Genomic DNA, 25,253 nt, shown 5'->3' with positions numbered 1-25,253 from the left:
CGAAGGTTTGCCTCATAGGATGATTTTGTGTGTGAAATTCCCACACCTACTAGATTGTAAGCTCTTCGGGGCAGGGTCCTCTCCTCCTGTATCACTGTCTGTATTAGTCTGTCATTTGCAATCCCTATTTAATGTACAGCGCTGCGTAATATGTTGGCGCTATATAAATCCTGTTTAATAATAATAATAATAATAATAATAATAATTAGTAGGTATGTGGGAATAAACAGAAAAATGCAAGGAAACATTGGGATGAAGTTTATATAGCTGGAAAAAAAAAAAAAGAAACCAAAGAATTCATTGAACAAGTTGTACAGGCTCCCAAGGAAATTATCTAATTTAGTTTTTTTTGTTTCATAGGTAGAGGTAGGATTTCTTAAGAAGTGTTCAGGCAGCAGGCTTGTCAGGTGGTTGGTACTTATGATCTTTGAGGGTGGTTTGGTAATATGCGGAATCTATGGAGCTGTTGGTGTTTGCCAGAGCACCCCACAAGGGGGGATGGAGAATGGTAGCTGTAAAGCAAGATACCAAAACGAAAAACAATCTGAACTAAGTCTGAAATAGGGTGAAGGCAGACAGAAGATATAAGGTCTAGACAAGATCATGTTGAATTCAGAAACTAGAGAAATAGCAAACAGTGACACAGAAACAAGTAGGCCTTAAGCGCAAATAGAAGCAGGGGGACACAGGCTGATGGAGAGATAGGGTCTCAGGGATAACACATATTGCACACAGTGATGCACTAAGATCACAAAAGGCACATGAATAGTAAAAACAGACATTAAATAAATGCATAAAAATCAACACTGCCTTTCAATTATTGTCAGTCGGGCAGCAGCCTAATATCAGTCTACAACAGTAAGTGATGTTTCTGGAGGAATTCTAGGTAAGTAACTAAAGATTCACAAACAAAAAAAAAAACTGTGAAGAATTCTGAATATTATAATGAAAAATGGATTAACATACAATACATACACTTTAATAAAAAAATATATAAATTTATAAATTGCTTCTGCTTACCATGCCTTGGAGGACAGGAAAGACAAATGGGTCCCCATCCCTGCCCTTGTCCACAGCAACATTCATTCAGTGATACTCGCTGAGCACCAATTGGTTGGGTGCAAATCCCATCTGTGCCTCGCATCCTCCAGCAGGTATCCAGTGCTTCTGTACGATCTGTAGAGTGGAGATATTTTGATGACGAGGCTTTAATAATTTTTTTTATTGCATCAACCAAACAGTAAAACATAGAACAAAAGGTGGGCATGACATGAAAGTAATTGTCTAGGACAACTTTACCGGAAGAATAATAACCGAGTTTGTATTGGGAACAACCAAAGAGAAGAAAATAATTAATTTGGGGATGAGCTATCATGGCAATATGTATTTGGTTTTTGGGATGTGCTATATGCCAAATATCATTTTATCAACTAGAAGGGAAGGAAACGGTGGAGGGTGGGGGATAGGGGGGTAGGAAGAAGGGAGGGATTCATCTAGGCTTATTGAGAATGAGGAAAAGTTCATAAAAAGATTTACAGAATTTTATCAAGTAAAGTCCATTTTATTTTCTAGATCCTTTTTCTAGATCTTTTTTTCCTGAGAGGTAATTGAGTCTTTCAAAAGCATTATGTCATTCATCCTATTGAACAACTGGCAAAGTATAGAAATGTTTTTCCACCTGCTAGGGATGTAGGCTTTAGCTGCATTTATTGGGTATCTGAGCAAAGAACTCTGGTGTCTCTTAGTACACATTTCTGTTGCGTGTAGGAGAGCTAGTTTTGGTTTCATGCTAAAAGAAGTGTCAGTTTGGGGTCTTTGTATGAGACAGCAGAAGAAAGAAAGAGCCTAACAACTCCAGAAAATGTGTAGGAAAATTCTCTCCTCCTGACAGTATTAACAGCACTGAAAATTAGCATGCAGATATATTAAAGGTGATAAGCATCAGAGGCGGACAAATGGAGGTGCAGAGAGTAGCTGCAAGAGGGCCCCCTCAGCCAACAGTTCTGTAAATTCATCCTACTAGTCCAGAATTCATATTTCTGGTTGGGTTTCTGTGTCAATGAATGAGTGGGAACAGTAGGGGGGGGGGGGGGAGTTTTGGAGGCAGCAGTGCTTAGAGGTGGGTGGGGCCTGGGTCTAGGTAGGGCAGTGCTTGGAGGTGAGTAGGCATGGGGACAGGGTATAGAGGGAGACGGGCATTAGGTTGTTGAGCATTGGAACGGGAGACATGGTTTTTGAGAGAAGCCGGTTCTGTATTGCCAAAGGGCACTAGATAGAGGGATATGGGAACTCCATGCCTGCATTATCATGTTCCAAGATGGAAATTTCTTTGTGTCTACACTAACTGATTATCTTTGTAATAAATAATCTTCCCAAAATTGATACCACATAGTAAAGAACAGGGTTCAAGAAGGCCATACCTCCTCTTGATGTAGGAAGGCAGAGAATATTTGTACTAATATTAAGTGTAGAACAGTCTGTATGTCATAGAAACTTGGAAATGGTTAAGTAGTTGGTGGTTGGGGAGGAGTCAAAGCTTTTACAAGGCCTGGAAAAGATAAAGTAGTCTAGGTAATATGCTCATCTTCAAATTTTTGCACCTATCAAACAAAGTGAATGTGTTTTGTTTCCAGTGCATATTAAAATTAAAGCGTGATGAAATTCTAGGAGAGTTCTTAGTACCAGGGTTTATTTCAACTTCATTTGTCTGAGACTCATCATCCTAAAGTTCATAGAGAATGTAGGGTGATTTTATCCTTAGTTACAACATTTTCATATATCAGTGGTGCATTAACAAACAGTTGTAAATGCACAATTTTCTATCAGTTCACATGTGCTGCATTGATGCAGTCCAATAATTATCATTGCAATGGATAAAAAACACACATAACCTTTTTCTTACCAAGCAACATAGCACAAAGTATGACAGTGTTCTGTAATTCATGGCTCAGCATTGCATGTTGCACCATACTGTTGTCAGGATCTTCACAGGAAGAGCGGGATCAACTGAGGTGTGGAGTCTAAGTGACACCAGGTCTTCATCAGGGCATCCCTGCAAGGGGTGATGGGGAGAGAGCCTTGGTGCCACTGGGCTCTTTGCACTTGAATGTCACTAGGTCGTGACCCTCAGGGTTACCCTACCTGAGGAGGAAGGCTGAAGTGGCCTCTGTGAAAACAGATGGCAGGTGAATGCAGTCTGGGTCCAAGCGGGATCAGGGCAGGCAGCAGGAAAATGTAATTGAGGTCCAGGCACAGGTCAGTGCAGGCAGCAGACAAATGTGGTCAGGATTCAGGCACAGGTCAAATTAGAAATCTCAATCAAAAACAATGCAAGGTTGTCACAGCACCAGCCATCATTACTGCTGAGGCTGAAAAAGCCTCTGTCCTTTAAAGGATTTCCTCTATCCTGGGCTGTGTCAGTGTGAGCAGGACTGCCCACAGACGTCCGAGACCAAGAAGTTCTGCATGCTCTGTCAGCCAGAAACAGCGAGTGAGTGCTGCGCTTGGCAGCTCAACAGGGCACACAGCTGTCGGAAGCCTCAGGATGGTGTAGCAGGGACTGCTGTGGGAAGCGAAAGGTATTGTGACAGTGGGCCTCAGAGGTCCAGAAGGTAATGTGTGGACTTGTGAGCCTCATTGGAGGGGATACAATGACAGAGAACCCCTTAATTAACTTCTGATAGAAGTTGGCAAACTCCAAAAGTCATTGTTTATGTTTTCAGTTGGTCAGGGCTGGCCATTCCAATACTGCTGATAACTTCTCAGGATCCGTGGTGACTCCCTGGGTGGAAATGATAAGTCCCAGGAACTGGATTGTGTCTTTTTCAAAATAACATTTTTCCGGATTGGCATATAGCCCATGTACCTGGAGACGACCTAGGACCTTCTTGACAGTGGGTTCTGAACACTGTCTTCCAGTCTAGAGGTCACCAACCGGTGGTCCGCAGAAAAATTTGGTGGTTTGCGGCTCTGGCCAGTGCGCCCCCCAGCGGGGTCCTTTTCATGACCCTGCTGACCATGTCCCCGGTATAGACACAAACAACCCCATGATGTTTAGCAAGCAGGTCTGAGCCTACAATAGGAGAATGGATGTGTTCTGGCATCATCATGTCACTCTGGGTGAAGTTTATTTTATATTGAGTGACACGCAGCTCCCAATGAATGCGTGGTCCGGATTCTGGACCTAGCGCTTCTGCACACGCTTCTACTACACTCCGCCGGATTTAAAATTATGATTTGAGTGGTCCGTGCGCTTTCCAAAGGTTGGCGACCACTGTTCCAGTCCTCTCCTTTCCGAAACTTTACTAGATTGTAGGCTCCCCGTAAGTCCAGCTTGGTAAAACTTTAGCTAATCTTACCTCTGTAATAAGTAGCTGAGGATAGCCATTTTTGTAACTTTGTTAAGGTCCTGGAAATCTATACAAGGACAAAGCGTAACATCCTTCTTTTTCACATAAAAAAATGTCAGCTGAAGATGGAGGAGCATAGCTGAGGGTGAAGGAGTCAACTTTTTCCCCCAGGTCTAACAGGGCAAATACGCAACAGGTAACCAGGGGATGGATTTCAGGCAGAGATTGGCCTGAAAACACCTCTGGCACTCCTCTGCAGATAGTAAGGGTCTGGCAGACTTAACTGCATAGGTTCTGGGCAGTTTGTGCCAGGAATTGGACTGGGTGCAGAGACTGATGGAGGAGGAGAAGGTGTAAAATTGAAAGATCAGAACAAGCGTGGGGTTCTTGACTTCTCCATCTTGCGTAATTTTCTGTCAATTTGGTTTGGTAGCCTGAATAAATCAATAAAGGAGTCCAGAATACCCACTTAGGCTGATTCATTCTTTAAAGGTTAAGCTAACCCAAAACTGAATTGATGTTTAAGAGCGACATCACTCTATTGGGTATCAAAGCTCCATCTGTGGAAGTCTGAAATGTATTTTTCTACCTTGTTGAAGAGGGCTGCTTCAGTGGCAGCACGCTGGGGTTCATCATAGAGTTCTAAAGTTACCCATTTTATTTAGGATATATAACCTAATATTTTTGCATTTAATATATTCTATACAAGTCATGATACCTTTCTTCTTTACCCTTTTAACGTTTTTTTCCTCCCAGCATCACGCCTGGTCAACTATTACCATTTTTTTCTCAGAACTCTGTTGCGATCTGAAAATCCCCAGAAGAAGCCTGTTAGTGAAATGCGTCGGGATTGAGACATCTTTAATAGCAACTATATAGGAAGTAATTTTATAGGTGACAGGCATCAACCCCCGTTTTTTTTTGGGGGTGCCCTTCCTTAGATATGATGTCTACTGTTACTTTGTGTGATTTGCACCTGTTATGATGTTGATCATTAATAAATTAATGAAGAGGAAGTAAACTGAAAATGGCCCAAAAAAAAAAAAAAACTTGCCTTCAAACCCGCAGCGTAGTTGATTGGTCCGAAGATGTCTTCCATCAGGTCCCCCGTTGTTATGGTATCCCACTCCAAACCAGCGCGCCGGGAGCCGCCATCTTGACCTCTTCCCCGGGGTTCCTCTTCCTTCTGACCCAGGCGCGATATCGGGTAACATAAGTTGGAAAAGAAACTTGATGATCTCACTGCGCATGTGTGAGATCGGCAATTTTTTCCCCTTTTCACAAAGAGGTTCCTTCTGTGCACTTAAAAAAAAATGCATTTTTACCTTACATAAAAGGGTTTTCTACCCTTTTATGTAAAGTAAAATTTCTAAATTTAGGTACGCTTTAATTTCTGCCAAAAAAAAAACTCCCAGCTGTCTTTATCTTTTTTCAATGTTTTGTTTAGGAAATAATAATATTTCTGTACAATTTATTTCATTACCTGATTGTATGTCAGGGCGATTACAATGTCTTCCCAGGGAATCCAATGTCCACGGAGGTGTACACTCGCAATAGAAGGATCCAGGGGTGTTTACACAGCGACCATTACGACACAATCCTCTATCTTGACATTCATCAACATCTAAGTATTAGGTGAAAGGAACAGTTCAGAGAAGAAAAAAATAATTGCGTTGTACTGCATATCTGCTTTGAAAAGCTTTGAAGAACTATAAAATTATATGACTAATATGTCCATGAATAGCTTCAAAAAACACTAACAGAATTCAATACTTTCCGATATAAACAAAAATGAAAAAATGCTGCACAACATGCAATATTACATAGTTACATAGTAGGTTAGGTTGAAAAAAGACATAAATCCATCAAGTTCAACCACTAGGGAATAAACATATCCCAGATATAAAACCCTATAAGACATAGTTGCCCAGAGGAAGGCAAAAAAAACCCTGGTACAATTTGCTTCAACAGGAAAAATCCTTCCCGATTCAATGAGGTAATTGTACCCTGGATCAACAGACTTTATAATATTTTCTTTAAATCCTTATTACCCAGGTATAATCTGTGCTTCTAGAAAAACATCCACCTTTTTCTTAAAGCAATCAATCTATCCGGAGCTTAAACTTCTTTTCCTCCTGTTCTTTGTAATGATCTCAAAGTGAATAACTGGGAAGAGAGTTCTCTATTTGAACCATATATATTTATACAGGGTGATCACATTCCCCCTTAAACATCTCTTCTCAAGGGAGAATAGATTCAGTTCAGCTAATCTCCCCTCATAGTTGAGCTCCTCCATTCCTTTTATTAGTTTGGTTGCCTTTCTCTGCACTCTCTCCAATTCCATAATGTCCTTTTTGTGAACTGGTGCCCAAAACTAGGCTGCATATTCCAGATGTGGCCTGACCAATGCTTTGTACAGGGGCAGGATTATGTCTCCATCTCTGCAGTCTATTCCTCTTTTAATACAAGAAAGTATTTTACTAGCTTTAGATATTGCAGCTTGGCACTGCATGCTGTTATTAAGTCTATGATCTACCAGAACCCCCAGACCCTTTCCAATCTGGTTCCCCCAAATGTATTCCCCCTAGACAGTATGAAGCATGCAAGTTGTTAGTGCATAACTTTACATTTATCTATATGAAATGTCATTTGCCGCTTGGCTGCCCAATCAAACAGTGTATCCAGGTCTGCTTGTAGAATATAGACACCCTGTATGGCCTTAATTCCATTACATAGTTTGGTGTCATATGCAAACACAGAAATGGTACTTTTTATCCCAAACTCTGTATCATTTATAAAGATGTTAAACAGTAAAGGTCTCAATACTGAACCCTGGGGTACACCACTAATAAACTTAGACCATTCAGAGAATGAATCATTAATTACAACTCTCTGGATGCAGTCTTTAAGCCAGTTCTCAATCCAATTACAGATTGACTTTTCTAAACCTACTGACCCTAACTTGCATTAGAACCGTCTGTGGGGTAATGTGTCAAATGCTTTAGCAAAGTCCAAGTACACTATATCAACTGCTATTCCATGGTCTCCCCATTTATTTACTTCCTCATTAAAAGAGGTAATTTGTTTGATAACTTCGGTCTTTCTTGAAGCCATGCTGACTATCACTTATAATATTATTATCTAGCAAAAATACCCCTATGTGGTATTTATCAAACTTTCTAGGACCTTTCCAACTATGGACATTAAACTAACTGGTCTGTAGTTACCTGGTAATGACTTTGCTCCCTTTTTGAAGATAGGAACCACATTGGCCTTATGCCAGTCCATCAGTACCATGCTAGCGACTAAGAGTTGCTAAAAAATAGAAATAATGGCTTTGAAATACCCAAGCTCAGCTCTTTGAGGACACGTGGATGTAATCCATCAGGTCCTGGTGCTTTGTCAACCTTAATTTTGCGCCATTGTGACTCATTTAAGGCAGTGACATTGCTGTTATGAATTTGGACTTGAGCTCTGCCATTTACCTCTGCCATTTGTGTACACAGAGCTAAAAATAGTATTTAGAAAATCCGCCTTTTCTATCCCCAGTTACCAACCAGGAAACATCCTTTAAGGATCAGATCTGATCTGCTATTAATATATTTTAAAAAAAATTGAGGTTTGCCTTTCTTTCCTTTGCAGTCTGCCTTTCATTTTGAAGTTTTGCACATTTTATCTCCTTTTTACATCCTTTTGTTATATGCTTTATAGTTTTCAAACAATGAAGGTGATCGTTCATTTTTTATATTTTTGGAATGCCCTTTCCTTGTTCCTTATGGCTTTTTTAACATCAGCTGTGAGCCACACAGGTTTTAATTTTAGGCTCCTTAAACGTATTACCCATTGGAATATATTTTTCAGTGTGCTTTTGTAGAACAAACTTGAAACATTCCCATTTCTGTTTTGTGTTCTTTGAGGACAATATTGTCTCCCAGTCCAAGTCCATGTATTAAATAGGATGATGTTGCTAATGTAAGAAGAAAACTGATTAACCAAATATTTGTTACATTTTATGTTGATCTTTTTAATGCAATTATCTTAAACAGTACAGTGATACCTCGGCTAACGAGTGTCCCCGTTAACAGATTTTTCAGCTAACAAATTTTTTTCTCCACTGTTTAAGAGACTCAGCTAACAAATGTAAAAAAAAAAAAAAAAAGGAACGGGGCTTCCCTGCTGTTCGTGTGAAGGACAGAGGCTGAAGGAGGGAGGAGGCAGTTTGCATGACTTGCAGAAGAAATTCTTTGCTAAACACAGCTGAGGTTGTGGGTGATCTTAAGGGGTGAGCTTTTCCCTAACATCTTGTACCTCTTTAATGACCAAGACAAACGCTGCAGTTGTTTCTTTTTTAAGTCAAAGCACAGCTTGCTCCAGAAGTTAATGAATGTCTAGGATTCATAAAGTACTGAATTTTCCGGCGTATAAGACAACCCCTAGCTTTTCCAGTTAAAATATAGAGTTTGTTGCACTTAAAAAAAAAAACAGTAACAAAGAAAATTTTAACTTTAAATAATAGAATTGTCTACCCTTCTAAGTAAAGTAGTCACACAGCGCCACCTAGTAGCTGATTTGTAAATCACAATATTCTTTAACACGCATATAAATCTATACCGCATGGCTCACAGCATTCCCGAAGCTCTCTGACGGCTGACTCTTGCTAACCTGAGCTCGGATCTTCTCCCCGTTCAGGGGATTGGAAAGTACCCGGCGTATATGACGACCCCCGACTTTGGCACTGATTTTTTGGGGTTAAAAAATTGTCTTATACGCCGGAAAATACGGTATTTATATATTTTTTTTTTTTGCTTTGTTTGTGATTACCTCACAGTGAGGTTTTCTTACAGTAACTGACATGACGGTGCCTAATAATATGTTGACTCTCCCAATTGGGAAGCTGTTGGGGCAGCATCCAAAACAAATTAAATGATTTTCTATAAAAAACCTATGGAAAACTGCATAGAAGGATTTCGGCTAACAAATGTGATTCTGTTACAAATTATCTTTGTTAGCCGAGGTATCACTGTAATGGGAAATATCTACAACTAGGACCCACAAAAAACAATACCGCACTTAAAAGCACTTGAAACGTAAATGCGTTAAAAACATGTAAAAAGGCAGCATAGACGTTTTCCAGCATTTTAAAGGTAAGTTTTAAAACGCTAATAAAAGTGCATAAAAATACAAATAAACACAGTAGGATGTTTACATGCGTTTTTAAAAAACGTCCGTGTAGACCCAGCCTTATTTAAAAATAGTCAATATAATAAAAACTGTTTCGCATAACGAAATAATGAAAAAATGCCATTCAAAGTTTGGAATTGTTAAAAGATTTAATGAATCACTGAGGATTCCACAGATGATTAGTAAGTGCCTGGTATAGACTTACCTATCTCAGTATTGGGCACACACAGCTTGTGTTCTGTGTGGTACTGCATATTCGGTGGGCAGCGGCAATAAAAGGAGCCTCGAGTGTTGATACACTGGCCATTGACACAATTAGACTCATCTACACATTCATCCACATCTGTGAAGCAAGGGTAGACAAAACAGCCTTTTTACAATTTAATAATCATTATCGTACATTTAGGTTTTACCACGCAATAGTTGTGTGGTATGTGAATGTGTATATTAAAAAAATGTGTTAAACTAAGCTGTGGGAGAGTAGTGAACTGGGTTTTTGTCAATAATTGGGCTCCTGAAAAGGTAAATGCATTTTTTTTTGTAGGGATGTTGTATATACAAGTCCCCTTGTTATGGCAGGTTCATATTAAGAAGAACTCTGAACGTGGACACCGGTAAAACCACTGAAATTGCTGATCAGGATGATCATTTTACAATAATTTTTTGTTCCAATGATGTCCAGGAACAGATGTCTACACATCACCAGCTGAAAAGAGATGTTCACATTCTTTGATGTTAAAGATTACCACTGCTGCTTTTGAAAATACCTAAATTCTTTTTGCTTCGATTTTTTCTGTAGCTAGTAATCTTGTTTTTTTTTTAGCAGAGGAATATAACATAATATTTCAGTGATTTGTAGCATATAAAATCAGTCAGCTTAAAATGTAGTAATTTCCTTTTTTTGTCAGTAGGTACTACATTATCACCCAATATGTATGAATTAATCTACAGTGGGATAAGTAATCATTACTGCTCAGAATTAATCTGCATCTATCTTTTTCTGACAAACTAAAGTGCAATTCGCAAGGATTTCTTACCCATACACTGCAGTAACCGTGTATCATAGTAGTATCCATGTTTGCAGTAGCATTCATAGCTTGGTTGTGTGTTCACACACTTTCCTTCTTTGCAGATTTCTTGTCCAAACAGTTCACACTCATCAATATCTAGGAAAAAATACCATAAAAAAAATCTAATTTCTGGCAATTCTCTGTTGCATTTCTGTTCATTTTGTAAAAATATCTTGAAATGTATTTTAATTCTTGCCCTTATTGAACCTAAATGCATCCTTACCTTAAAGGAATAAACTAATAGACTTAACAATAAGAAAATTATCTAAATCTTTTAACACTATTATATTTTGAGATTCTTTACCATTTATTATGCTGCAGAAATTTGTCATTTATTTCATTCCCGAAGCAAATTTTGACAGACTCTTTTTTTCCTACTTGTCAGCAAAGCTAATACCTAATACATTGTTGACATTCTTCACACTAGGTCACACTGGTGTCCCACATGACAGTGCTTGAGTATGACAAATGGCCACTTAGACAATCAACACAGTAACGTAGTGGGGGGGAGACACCACTCACTTCCACAGGCCACACAGAGTGCTTCAGGGTGTTAGAATGTAAGCTAGAAGACTTTTTTTGCAGGGAAGTCTTGTATGTGTGATTATTCGGTTTGTTCATTGAGCCAAGCGTGCTTTGGTTAGTGAACAATCTTGGAATGCCTTCTGTCATGCTTGGGGACACAGGGCCACTAGGGGGCTTTATGGCTTGCTCAGAAATGGTGTGAGCCCTGAGAACGGCCAAGGCGTAGAATCTAAGCAGTAACCAGGTTTTCTCCAGAGCCTCTATTGGTGAGGATGTTGCACTGCTGGTTACTGCCAGAAAAAGAGGTCAGGTCACACGCTAGGGGTCAATTACCATGGATCTAGGAAATTGGACACCAGTGACACAGGGGCCACTGCGGACACAGGGAACACAGGAGACTGGAAGCAACAGGAGTCAGAATTGCACGCATGCGCAGGAGAGAGACATATGCGCTTTAGTGAGGAAAAGGTAGGTGTAACATCTTCTGTACCAGCATGTGTATAAATTATGTCCTCCTGGACTTGGCCTATCAAGATGACCAAAGATAGTGAACCTGTAGGAAGGAAACCGGATTAGTGAAGGAGACTTGCAGATGTTGCATCACAGGATGCAAAGGTAAATGGTCTTTAGTTTTGTTTTAAAGTGGAATTAAACTGAAAAAAAAAACTCGCTCAAAACTTGCTTTTAAAGTGGAATTAAACTGAAAAACAAAAACCGGCTCACCTTTTCTTCTGCATTACCCCTCTACCCCTCCAAGCTTTCCTGTATTGGGTTCCGCGCCATCCAGTTATTTGCCTATGACCTGGCTGCGTGAGATCGGAATTTTTTTTTCCCACTGGAGAAAGCAGCCAGAAGCCTCTTGGGATGTGGAATGTAAGTATCCCAGGAGGCTCTGCACTTCTATTCTGTCTTTATCACTACAAGGGAGGGACTTTGCCTTTTGTTTTGTTTTTTGTTTGTTTTTTTAAAGTTTTAATTTTAATTTAATTTTTAAACCATGTATCTCCACATGTGATTTTTAGACGCACACACACAAGTATCAGTTTATGCAGGGAGCAGCATTTGCCATGCCATTGTTAGTTAAAGAGGAACTAAACTCAAAATTTAAAAAAAAAAGAACAATCCTACAGGGCAGTCTGATCACTCCGGGGGTGTCTTGCATCGGGTCTGGTGTCATCCCGGGGCCGGCGCTCTAGGCGCTGCCATCTTCGTCTTGTCTTCCGGCTTCTTCATCCTACATCACCCGACCCAGGAGCAAGATTGGGTGACGTAGGATGAAAAAAAAATTTGTCAATCTTACTGCACATGCGTGAGATCAGAAAATATTTCTCTTTGCGCAAAAAGGCTTCTAGGCAGCCAAGAATTAGCGGGCGGTGCCCCTATTTTTTTTTTTTTTTTTTTAGGTGCAACACTTTTTTTTAAACAAAAAAAAACTGAATTTTTCCTTACATAAGTGTTGTCTACCCTTTTATGTAAAGGGAAAATTCTCAGTTTAGGTACGCTTTAAACCTCTTTGTAGTGTAGATACGAAGAGATACCATCAGCTAGTCATATTCTTTAGAAGTAAACACTGCAACAAACAGGTTTGAGCCAACAAACAGACCTTTTGACATGACTGACCAATGGCCATTAAAAGGAGAGACTGCCATTTAGAGTTTGCAGACAAGAATGTTTCCCTGATAGACTGTAAGTTTAGAGGGTACCTAAACTCAACATTTTTACTTTACACAGAGGGTAGACAACCCTTTAATGTAAGGTAAAAATGTTGTTTTTTTTTATTTTTTAACCACCTGAGCGAAATTTTTTTTTTAAATTGTAGACCTGTAACTTACAAAAATATGTCCGAACAGGGGTTCTAGTAGATATTATGAATATAAAAAATGTTTGAAACACACAATCATTTAAAAAAAAAAAATTACTTTGAATAAAATTAAAGGAAAAACACAAAAATCAGCTTAAACATGACTACATAAACAAAGCTTGAAGCCATGGCAGGGGTCAGGCAGGCGGTGATGTCAGAATCCAGGCAGAGGTCAGGGCAGGCGGCAGGCAGAGATGTCAGAGTCCAGGCAGAGGTCAAAGCAGGCAGCAAATGGTCAAAATTAGGCGAAGATCAGCAAAGGTAAGATAAGACACAGTGTTACACACTAGCCATCCAGGGAATAAGTGGCAATTTTTAAAACTTTGATTCTGTATTTATTGGGGTTTGTTTTGAATTATTTTGTATTTGATTGGATACGGGAGTTTGTATCCAATCCAATACAAAATAAGAATTTGAATTTCCAAGTTATTTACTTTTATTTTATTTATTTTTTATTTTTTTGTATTGGATTGGATGCTGGAGTTTGTATTCAATCCAATATAAAATGAGCGTTTGAATTTACCAGTTATGTACTTTGTATTAATTTTATATTATTTTGTATTGGATTGGATACGCAAGTTTGTATCCAATCAAATACAAAATATAAATTTGAATTTCCAAGTTATTTACTTTTTTTTTATTTTTTTTATTTTTTGTATTGGATTGGATACGGGAGTTTGTATTCAATCCAATACAAAATGACAGTTTGAATTTACCAATTACACTTTGTATTTATTTGAATTATTTTGTATTGGATTGAATACAGGAGTTTGTATTGAATCCAATACAAAATGAATGAATGAGTTTCAATTTGAATTTCCCGCACACGCGCCGACGTCATCACGCACGCAGGGAGAAGCCGTCTGGTTTTTTTTTTTTCTCCGCCGGACGGCTTCTCGTTTAGATAGCACATGCATGTGTGTGTAAATGTATGCATAGTTTTGATCTTTTTTGTTGAGTAAAAGCATAAAAACTCAGAAAGAAGCTGTGTTGCTTGGACTTTATAGAGAGAACTAGACTAACAGTTAGCTATAAAAGTATATAACAAAAGATTTAGCTACCAAGCAAAATAACCTCCTGTCCCCCAATATCCGTGGTCTATTACTTGTGGCTTTTATTCTCTACTTAATACTAAACTATCCCTCATTCTGTGCATCTATGATCCAGCCCCACCTACACTCTATCTTAGGCTTATCGCTATCAATGCTGCCTCTGTTCCACTTTACATATGTTTTGCTCTGCTTTCCCAGTTCTATCTTGACTGCTCTTGAAAACACAAGCCTGCAGTCTTACTCTGAAGAATGTCTCCCACCTCTTCCCCTAAATTGCTCCCCCAACCCACACCCACCCACAAGTACAAAGAAAAGCATCCCTGCCATGACCTCCCTCAGTTAATGCACCTCACTATATTGCATTCTCAGTGATAACTACCCAGTTCCCTCGCTTTAGGGATGCCTTTCTCTGCAACTGTGTGTTTTTTTTTTACCACTTATCAAGTTTGTGAACTAATATAAACATTTTAAAGCACCAAATGTGCAATAAACAATGACTGGTAGTACCATTGCTAACAGCCATCAGCCAATTGTACCGCTTTCCACTATTTACCTTAACAACAGACTGCAATAAAAGCTATTTCTAAGGTTAACCTAAGTAGAAGCCAGGAGGGCTTGGGGAATGTCTGCCTACTTTATGTTGAAAGGGTTTATTTGCTTTTAATCAATTATCCTGGCAGCTTGAAAATAATCTGATTATGTTTACTTTTGGTTTCAGTTTCAAAAGTTAGACGTTGTTTGGCTGTAAACATTTAATCAAAGGTAAATAAATATATCTTACCTCGATAAGTGGGGATGCCATAACTCATAATGTCAAGGTCAACAATAAATCCAACACCATCCGGACAGAGTGTGAGGAATTCCCCTGAAAAATGTACAAACATTATAAAAAAATGGCATTAACAAATCAAATTAGGAAATAAGAACCTCATAGAAGAGGCATGAGGCCTTGGACAAGTCTTCCTATAACATTAGAACGTTGGCTCTTCTGGTTTTACCTTTTTGTGAGGGGTAGGGAAGGAGGAATTGAATGCTGTGGGTCTGAATAAGGAGAAAAACACTATACTAGGATTTGAGAAGGTGGGTTTTTAGGGATAGAGAAAAGACAAAGAAAAAAAAGAAAAGACTGTTTTTTTTAAAACAATAAAGTTTTTTTCAATCAAAAATATTATAAAACTAGACAAAGATGACCTATGATAGTCTTAATGCTAACATAGGAGAGCCAAGCTAAGCAACAAATAAATAAGCTTAGTTCTCCTATGTTAGCATTAGGACTAGCATAGGTCATCTTTGTCTAGTTTTATATTTTTGATTGAAATAAACTCTATTGTTTTATAAAAAACAGTCCGTGCCCTGAAAAAGCCTGTCTTTTCTCCATACCTAAAAACTCACCTTCTCATTGTAATTCCCAGGCTGGGCACACGGGAAACTATCCCTTCTCAAAGTTTTTGGGTTACCACCTTTGGTGTAAACAACTGTCTCTATACTAGGACTTGGTTAGTTTGGCACTAGAATTGCTGGGCAGCCTATCAATTCAGTAATAATTAGTGATGATTTTCCAGTAATGGCTCAACCAAAAAAAACACCCAAAATAAATATAGCATAAATTTATGCAGGATAGCAAAAGTGAAAAGGTAAAGTACATTCACACTAATGGTATTTGAAAACTGTTCTGAATACCAAGATGCCAGTGACAGATGCACCACCAAGTAGTGGGCAGAGTGCATGCTCTTAATTTAGTACAAAAATGCTTCACTATTGACAAAGAGAAGGCATTGTAATGCAGCTAATTTGTATACTCTACCAGGGAGGTGATTAAGTCATCAGAGATACCAGAATAGTACATTTTTTAAAAGGTTAGGTGATCAACATTGACAATGGACAGGTGGATGCATCTGCTATTCTTCCCCCAAAACACTTGCAGCAGGACAGGCAAATACCTTTAACACTTGTTTAGCAAGCTCTGGTCATATGTTTATCTTGGACACCTAGTAGTCGATTAGGTCGAAGCTATTTGAACATAGGCTGACATATTGACTGACCAATATAGCAAAGTGCTGCCTGTGGGTGCTGCCAAAACAAAATGATGTGGATAGGCAGCTTAAAAGTACTTCCTTATATCGATGTGTGTGGAATGAGTTCTGCCACTTTGGCCATGAAGTCAAACTTCCTACTCTTGAGAACACAGATTTACAGATGGTGCTAAAACTCAAAAATACATTTAATTCTAGGTTGTAATTAGACAAAACAGGATTATTACTGACAGAGCTGACTACTTTGTAGACATTGTATGCAGGTCAGGTAGCATAACTGTGTGTCCTCTGGAATCTCCCCCATCCATAAGTTCCTGAGGTTAGCGATAAATGGAGATAAGTAACATTAAGGTCTCACTCTTTTCCTAGTCACAGTAACTCCACTTGCATTCTTGGCCATTGCTCAGCTGGTGTCAACCAAGGGCAGGAAAGAGTCCTATTATCTTCTTCTAAAGGACTTCACCTCCCTGAGTGCCAAAAGTGTCAGTTCCAGCATATAGACAATAGAGATGATGCCACTGATGACTAATTACAACTAACATTTTTGTGTTATAATTGTTAAATCATCTACCATCAACTTCCTCCTAACAGATCCTCCTAAATTGTCCCCAGCTTTCTCCTTGATCCAGTGCTACTAGTCCACTACAGGCAAAACAACAGTTACCAGCATTCTACCTATTTCCTGTGTGCCCAGAGTGTTGTTTACACACATCTTGGGGGCTGTGTACTCACACAGCTTTGAGTGACAGTACTCCAAGACTATTATTTTTTTTCCAAAACAAAAACATTTGAATAGACAGATATATAAGTATAGAAAAAAAATAATATAATTGGGCAAAATTGTACCTGAATTGTGCACAGGGCAAGGGTAGATCTCACAGTGGTCACCCCATCCTGCTCCCAAAGAACAACAACATTGCTCTTTTGTTACATTTACAGCAAGAACACTATCACAGAACAGAGTGTCATCCAGACTCAGAAAGCAGTCTCGAAGATCCAGTCCACGGGAAATTTCTTTACAGAAGACAAATAGAGAGGAAATGTGAGAAACTGTCTAGAAGAAATCTATCATATCATATCATATCATATCATATATCATATAATAAATAGGATACTCACCCTCACATTTCTTGTGGTCCTCGGTAGGTGCATAGCCAGGATCGCAGATACACATATATGATCCATCTAAATTCTCACATTTGCCATGAGGTGCACAAATTTCTGAGAATAAGGCACATTCATCTATTTCTGGAAAATAAAGTATAAAAAAAGAAAATTATACATTTGTTAAAAAATATGAAACAAATGGAATTAAGACACAAACCAATGTATAATTTAATATTAATAAAGGTATGTTTCCATTGTTTTACAGCCAGCTAAGATTTGCTAAATTTGCTTAAATAATGTGTTTGCAGTTTTGCAAACAACACAGGCTAACCATAATTTCATTTGTTCATTCAGTTGGTTGTTTTCAAAAAGCTTGCACAGAGTTTTAGGAATCATTTGAGGTATCTCCATCCTGTCCTAAGGTTTACAGCAACAAGTCTGTATTCTTTGGTGAGATGCTATATGGAGGAACTTACCTTTAGTTCCAAGGGCATCTGGGCCAAATTCAGTGGAGCATGGTTATATTGAATGCAGTTTCTGGATTCCTAAAATTATGAATGCCACCTACACCTGGTCTAATATAAGACCATTTGTTTTTATGCCCAACTTGATACAACCATTAACAGAACCTCTACCCCTCCCCACTCTTCCCCCCATGCCCCCTTCCCACTCCCTGTCTTACCCCCCATCCTTTTTCCCTTTCCCACATGCCTCAGCCTCTTTTCCCATTGGTACAGTCTTTTTTACCTATTTTGTACATATTGGAAAAAACACAATCTATTAATTTGCAAATAACTTTTACTACTGCAGAAAAAATGTATATTTTTCATTACTAGCAAAACTACTACAGCAATAAATAAATAAATGAAAAAAAACACATTTAATAATTAATCTAAAAGAAAAAAAGAAGACAAAAAACATGGCAATTGCATTATTTTATAATCCTAAATAATATTATATTAGGTACAACATAATATTATTACCCAATGGGACCAAAGTGTAAAATTTCTGTAGTTTAAAAGGGTTTAATGGCTTAAGAGCTGAAGTTATTAAAATAGGTAGGTCTTATCACCTGGCACATGTGGAATGGCCTATCAGTACCAAGTTAGAAGAAAAAGGTAAAATTCAGTGATGGTATTTTCTAAAATATTTGCAGAATATATAGTTACCATAGACAGATTTTTTTCTTTCTTCAATAGAAAAACATAGTTTAATTTTATGGATAGCATAATCAAAAAAAAAAAATACCTTGACATGTATGTTGATTGTGAAGTCTATAACCTGGAGGGCACAGACATCGGAAACTCCCAGGGGTATTTATGCACTGTCCTCCTATACATGGCTGTAATGTTGCACACTCATTGATGTCTGAAATACATACAAAGGTTAAAATGCAGCAATCACTTATTAACAATCTGATCATTATTTAAGGATTAGGCTCATTAATCCTTTTTTGTATTAGCTCATTCATAAAATCTGGCAAATTTTATGCAATAGATATAAATTATACTGTAAACTTCAGAAATAGATATATATATTACACACTATAAATATATATAACCACTCTACTGGCAGGCAAGCACATGTTGCACAATGGATACGGAAAGGTGGAAGGAAAGTGGAAGTAGTACACCTCACTTATCTCTGACCCATCCTAAATCTAGTTGGCAACGTTTTCTATTACATACATAACTGCAGCTAGAGGTGTAATTAACAAATAATACAAGAATATTCATCACAATATTCACTGCCTCCATATATTTATATAATCACACACATGCATTCATCGATTAATATACAGTACAGGTCAATTTTCCAACTTGGTGTTCACCTTCTTTAAGAAAAAAAAAAGGGTGGTAATGACCATATTTTACATAGATGATTGTAAATTATGTAGTTGTTGGTGTGATGATAATTTAAGATCCTGTTGAGTACTGATAATCTGATAAATATAACAAACTATTTTAGAATAAATGAGTAGAAAAAAAGATGCATATGTGTTTTATGTGTTTGACAATGAAGATATAGCAATCAAATCTCCAGGCAAAGCTTTTTTTTTATCTGGTAGTTGAGAGGCAAGTACACAAGCATGTTTGACCTTCATTGCTTGTTCAATTGTAAAAATGGCAGCTGATTGACTATAATAGAAGGTTTATTGAATTACTGTATTGTGTAAGTTTTTTATATGCTCTAGATCAGGGGTCGGAAAAGTTTTATGGCCACTAGACCATTTATGGGGTGGGCGGGAGCACACTAGGCTGGACCTACCCTAATGGACTCCACCCACCACCAGGGAACTCCCCCTGAAGTGAAATCCCTCTCCTTTGTATGCATTGCGGAGGAGAGGGATTTACCTTCAGGGAGCTTTCCCTATTTACTGCACCAGCGGAAGTATCAACGTCGACCACGGTAAATAGGGGAGCAACTGCAAGGGGGTGGCTCCGGAGCTCCAGCGGCTCTGGCTCCGGTAGTTCCTAACGCCCCGTGGCCGATCCAGCACTGCTACAACTTTATATAAATGCTTTTTCTATTCCCTATTTTTTTTAATTAAATCTGCTCATATTCCTGACCATAAGCTACTACTTTCTTCTCTAGAAATACTGCAGGGCTTAAACCTAGTTCAAGACCTACGCAAAAGAACATTTTATACATGAGAAAACTGCAAAATGTTATATAATACTGTGATTGGATAATTTTTTGCATTTTTTCTGTTGGAATACTCGTTTAATACTTTTTTGTCCATTCCCCCTAAAATTAGAGCAGGTTGAGTGATGAACTTGCTACAATACCATGTACAAAATAGTCTGCATATTCTAAATTATTATTCCTCTTATTATTCTTTACTATCTGTTTACTATTCATAATATGTGGTAGCATTGGCATTAAAGGTAAAGCCATTGTTTCTGATGGTAGAAATTTAATAATGTTTCTTACATAGATTTGCTTCGTAAAGGAATTAACTAACATTGACTTCATTTCTATACTGACCACTACCACTGCTAAAGTGAAGGTTGGAAATCTGGCATATGTTGGATGCATTGTTCATATTTTAGCGAACCACTAATCATTTTTTCTCACCTTCACACAGTAGGGGTCTTCTGTTCTTTACTTTATATCCAGTCTGACATTCACATTTATAGTAGCCAGGAAAGTTGACACAGCTGCGAGACTCTCCACACATTCCAGACCTTAAGCACTCATCGACATCTGCCATAAACAAAATGCTTAGAACAGGAACAGGACTCCCCACAGAGTAATAAACATTGTATGGCTTCTATTTAAGTACATTGTCTATTTTCAATTAATGGATTGGGTGTAAAATATTTTACCATAAAACAATCTGTTATTTTGTTTTTAAACTGACACATGCTTGTTTTGCGCAGCACCTTTGGTACCTACATATTTAATACTCTAAATAGCTTATCTTTAATGTGCATACTTTTAAATCCCTTCAATTAATTAACCAAGAGTCCCCACCACAATGGGCACCCATTCTGTGAAAATCACCAGGAAATGGTCTTAAACATGGAATGATTATTGATACTTTAGTTAAAGCAAAACACAAAAAAAAGTGCTGCCCTCACTGTACATACGTGAGACTGAGCTCATTTTTTCTACATTTAGGGAAAGCTCCTATAGGAAAAGCTCATTATAGGATCTCGGGCATGTGCAGAAGGAGCAGCCTAAAGCCTCTTGGGATATGTAACGCAAACATCCTAGGAGGCTGCAGGTTTCTCTTTCAGTCTTTACTGCCATGGCGGTAAAGACAGGAGGGGAGGTGACCTAACCAAACGGTTGAAAAAATAAAAAACAAAAAAGGAAAAAACATTTTATATGGGAGGAAAGCCACCCTTTTATATATTGTTAAAATGTGGCAATAGGTCAACTTTAATTATGTGAAAATCTATTAAAGCTAAAGGAAATTGTTCCCACTTGCTTAGTACAATTTTGCTGTAAACATCCAGTACACTGGTTGTTTGAAGAAAATAAAAACAATGATTTTCTGTATACTGTATATATATTTCTGTATATTGTATACATACTTTTTAAGATACTTTTTTTGTCTCATGCATTCTGCTGTTTATTTATTAGTACTGAAATTTCATGAATGAAGAATGTAATAAGGTAAATACAGGAACTAGATGAAGCAGATTGACCATACTATGCTTGGATTGCTGCCCAAAGGTATTATACAAAAATATTGCAATGCAATGTTACTGTATAACTAGTAACATTATACGACATCCATTTGGATATTGTGTCAAGAAAAAAAAAGACAATAGACAAAAATTTGGAGTTTTCTTACCTACACAAGATCTGGTTCCATGTGTCACATTCAGTCTGTACCCATGGTGACAATGACAGTTAAATGAGCCAACAGTGTTTAGACACAAACCCTTTCCATGACCACATGGGTCACTCTTACATTCATCAATATCTAGGACACAAAAAGCACATTGTAGTAATAAATAGCATAATCAACACATTATCCATACCTACTATTATATTATATTTAAAATTACACTTTGGGGGGTCTATTTAGAGATAATATTTTGTTTAACAAATACTGTGTGTGCATATGATTTTAATACCATTTATTGATTTTACATCATAGAATATTTTATGAAAGTCATTTTTACAGCTTTATAAATAGAAATTTTTAACTGTTCATACATTGCTCAATTGTATCAGTTTTGATCGCAAACTATTTGTTAAAATTTTAAAACAATGTCATCAGGCATATGTGTAATTGCCCTTGCAAGCTTTAGCAAATAAATTATTATACTTTACCTTGCACCCTGTAATTCAGATACAAATTACACTCTATGTGTAGGTTATTGTAAACTAAATTGACATTGTATAGGAAACATGTTCAACATGTCTAAGTATATTGACAAAGAAAACAAAATATTAAATTCCTGTGCACTTGATTTTTAAAGTACCTTTTGCACTTGGATCCAAGAAACACAAAAAATCTCTATATAATATGTTTGTTATTTTAAGAAATTATAAAGTTAGCAAGTAAAGTTGAGGTTTGGGTTCAGCTCTACCAGGTATTTTTGACAAATCCTGATAATGTATGTTTACATTAACATGTGAAAGTTTCATTCCACCATTGGGCAGTGCACAACCTTTCTTTTATAGCCAATAATATGGCTTTTGAATAAGCCAGCTAATTTTGTATAAAGGGTGAGGAAAAGAGAGCATCCATAGTGAAATTATATTGAATCTGCATAGTAAAGAATTGGGAAGACTTGCAAACTAGAAGAGATTAAGGTCAGTTTAGAAACTGTAGTTTAATTTCGTTTGCTAGCTTTTTGAACTACCAACTACTTTTCTGCCTTTTTGTGTTTTATCATTTTGTGTTCGATTTGAGGCCATCAGTCAATTTTAAACCTAAAACTGACTTGCAAACTTTCTTTTCTCTGCAAGACTTCCTTAAAAAGAACAGTTTTAGGTGGTGGTATTTCCAAGTGATCATTTATTTTGGGGGTATTTGTGTTTTTTATAATGAAAAGTTTTTTATTTTTGGTTAAATTGCCTTTTTCACCAAGGCTTCCCTTGGGGCTTTTGTTTTGGGGAGATGCCATTTTATGTTCTTTAAATTTATTTTGCAGGTTGTAATATTCCTTTTTTATATTGAAGGCCCTTGTTTCAAGTACTCCATGTGCACCATTTACTTGGAGCTGCCTTTTTGTTGAAGCATTGTGGTGCATCATTGAAAGAACATAAAAAACTCCTACCATTATAGCAAAACCAGCGTACCTGTAAACCACTTCAAATTAGATCACAAACAGCTACTCCCTATTCTCACAGTAAAAAAAAGGCATACACGTGTTAGGGTTTGTCAGCTGTAAAATTTTACACCACAGTAACTTATTTTGTTGTGTAAATAAAGCCTACGTTTTCAACAAATTATAAGCTCCTATTATTAACCTACTCGGAAGCTGCAAAGTACACAGTATATTAATATAAGGTAATTAATCTTAAATAGTTGAGATGGTTGAATTGCAGACCATGCTACACTATATTGGCCTCTGTGTGTGTCAACTAAATCAAGCAATTAGTAATTACACTTCAGAATTGAAGTATGAATAAAGATGCTAAGGTTATTGGACAATCTAGCATATAAGACTGCAATTAAAACACGTTATTATCAAAAGCTTTTTTTGGTTTAAATTTATTATGTGACTTACCTATACAAATCTTCTTCTCAGGATCAGGATAATATCCAGGGTGACAACTACAGTAGAATCCTGTAGGTGTAGATATGCACTCTCCATGCCCACACAGATTTCTAATAATCTTACACTCATTGGTTTCTATGCAGGGAAATATATGTTATCATTTTTTTAATTTAGTGCAAATCAACCAAATGTTGTCACTACAACAAGAAAAGCCTCACCTGTTAGTTGAGTGGGGGCAATTTCAGCAGCACTTCGGGTGTCATACTCTGCAGGTATTTTTTGAACAGCGATTGTTGTGGGCTCCAATGGTGCTATAATGGGACCATCCAACTTTTAAATTATTTTATACCAGTAGCTAGTAATTATTTCTAACACGTTTTACAAATAAATACAGTTATTTATACCTTGGAGAATGTCTGTACACAAGCACACAATCTCTGTACATATTTAAGATGCCATATAAGCCAAAAGTAAAGACAAGAGCTGTATATTTTTACTTGAGTTTAAAGGCAATATTGCTCATGATGAACAGTACATCCCATAGTAATGCGCCCCAATTGTTTTCGAACTAATTTCATAACATTCTAAGCTTATGCCTAATATAAAAAAGTGAAAACCTCAAGTTAATAATTTATAATGTAATATTGTGTGTTGCTCTCATATTGTTTGACTGTAAATACACAATTCACACTTGTATCCTCAACAGCAGGAGGTCAAGAAGGCACACTACGCCAGAAGAAACAAGGTGTCCAAGGAAAGGTTTTTTCCAACCGTGACTGCAAGCGAGCAACCTAAGTCTTCCACTTATCCGCAGGCTAGTCTCTGTACATGAGCGCATGCTTGGCATTGAAATGCCCCTTGAGATTAAACCGCTTGAAAGTGCTGTTGGTGTCGCTGCACACTAAACACAGGGCTTTGTTGCTGCCTTAGACAAAGAATAATTTGTCAGTCCATTTGGGGTTCGAAGATACAATGTTCAAAGGTCAACCTTCCGGAGACTGGTAGCTGCGCGTTGCTTCTGCTCTTTGGGCATAGTAATTAGAGTTACTGTGAAGGAACTCCATGATATCGATATTGCGGGAACTCACCATAACGCGACAATTCAATTTGGCCGGATCCAGCAATAAATACCTAGGGATGCGTTAGGCCGGACATGAAAACTGGCTAGGCCGTATCTGGCCTAAAGGCCAGAGTTTGCCTCCCTCTGCTCTACAGCCTAGTATTTACATTATAGTAAAATATAAACATCCCCCCCCCTCCATACACACACAATGATTCCTAAACATATAATGTGTTTAGTGGTAGCTGTGTGTAGTGTAGTAGGTGTCTTGTACATGCTTTGAACAATGCTTTTAACTAAGATTTAATTTAACATAACATTTTAATTTTCATTTAAGGTATTTAACCTGAAATATAGCCCTGTTTTCTCCATTGTATGCTTTGTTTATTTACCTTAAATTACCTAATTGTACGCACCTTGGCAATCTTATTTGTTATATCTTAGTAAACACAATTTAATTACCTGGTTTTGGTGGAAAAATAGATGGGAAGTCCACAGGTTCCTCTTCGGAATTAGGGCTATAGGCTGGAAGCTGTGATGTAAACCAACCAAAATTAGATAAGTGGTCACACATTTGTCATATGAAGGAAGTTATCAAGGCTGTCTATCAGGATCAGAATAAATTAATATTACTGCAGAAGTTTTGCACATCAGATAAAAAAAAGTATAGTATTATAAAAAAAAAAACATATCTGCCTGTTCACAAATTGACCTTTATTGTACTCTGAGCCTTATGGCTAGTCAAGATGGCTGAAGATCCTGAAACCACAAGAGGACAAGGTGAAGATACGGGCCGCACAGCAGCACGGTGGCTCAGGGGTTAGCAC

General features: G+C 37.6%; 1 protein-coding gene across 1 annotated transcript in view; it reads right to left on the bottom strand.

Moving 5' to 3' along the window:
• Positions 1 to 25,253, bottom strand: part of LTBP3 (latent transforming growth factor beta binding protein 3) — a gene marked incomplete in the record, with an annotated part of 88,198 nt that overhangs the window by 18,955 nt on the left and 43,990 nt on the right. The window contains 13 exon segments of the mRNA XM_072422963.1: positions 1,021 to 1,176; positions 5,833 to 5,973; positions 9,736 to 9,873; positions 10,568 to 10,696; positions 14,820 to 14,903; positions 16,918 to 17,085; positions 17,191 to 17,319; positions 18,427 to 18,546; positions 20,257 to 20,385; positions 21,485 to 21,616; positions 23,376 to 23,501; positions 23,585 to 23,677; positions 24,889 to 24,958. Of these exon segments, the coding sequence (XP_072279064.1) occupies positions 1,021 to 1,176; positions 5,833 to 5,973; positions 9,736 to 9,873; positions 10,568 to 10,696; positions 14,820 to 14,903; positions 16,918 to 17,085; positions 17,191 to 17,319; positions 18,427 to 18,546; positions 20,257 to 20,385; positions 21,485 to 21,616; positions 23,376 to 23,501; positions 23,585 to 23,677; positions 24,889 to 24,958 (1,615 nt within the window).

This window comes from Pyxicephalus adspersus, chromosome 9 (assembly GCF_032062135.1).
Source record: "Pyxicephalus adspersus chromosome 9, UCB_Pads_2.0, whole genome shotgun sequence".
Taxonomy (NCBI): Eukaryota; Metazoa; Chordata; class Amphibia; order Anura; family Pyxicephalidae; genus Pyxicephalus; species Pyxicephalus adspersus.
This window is presented reverse-complemented; position numbering and strand designations above follow the sequence as displayed.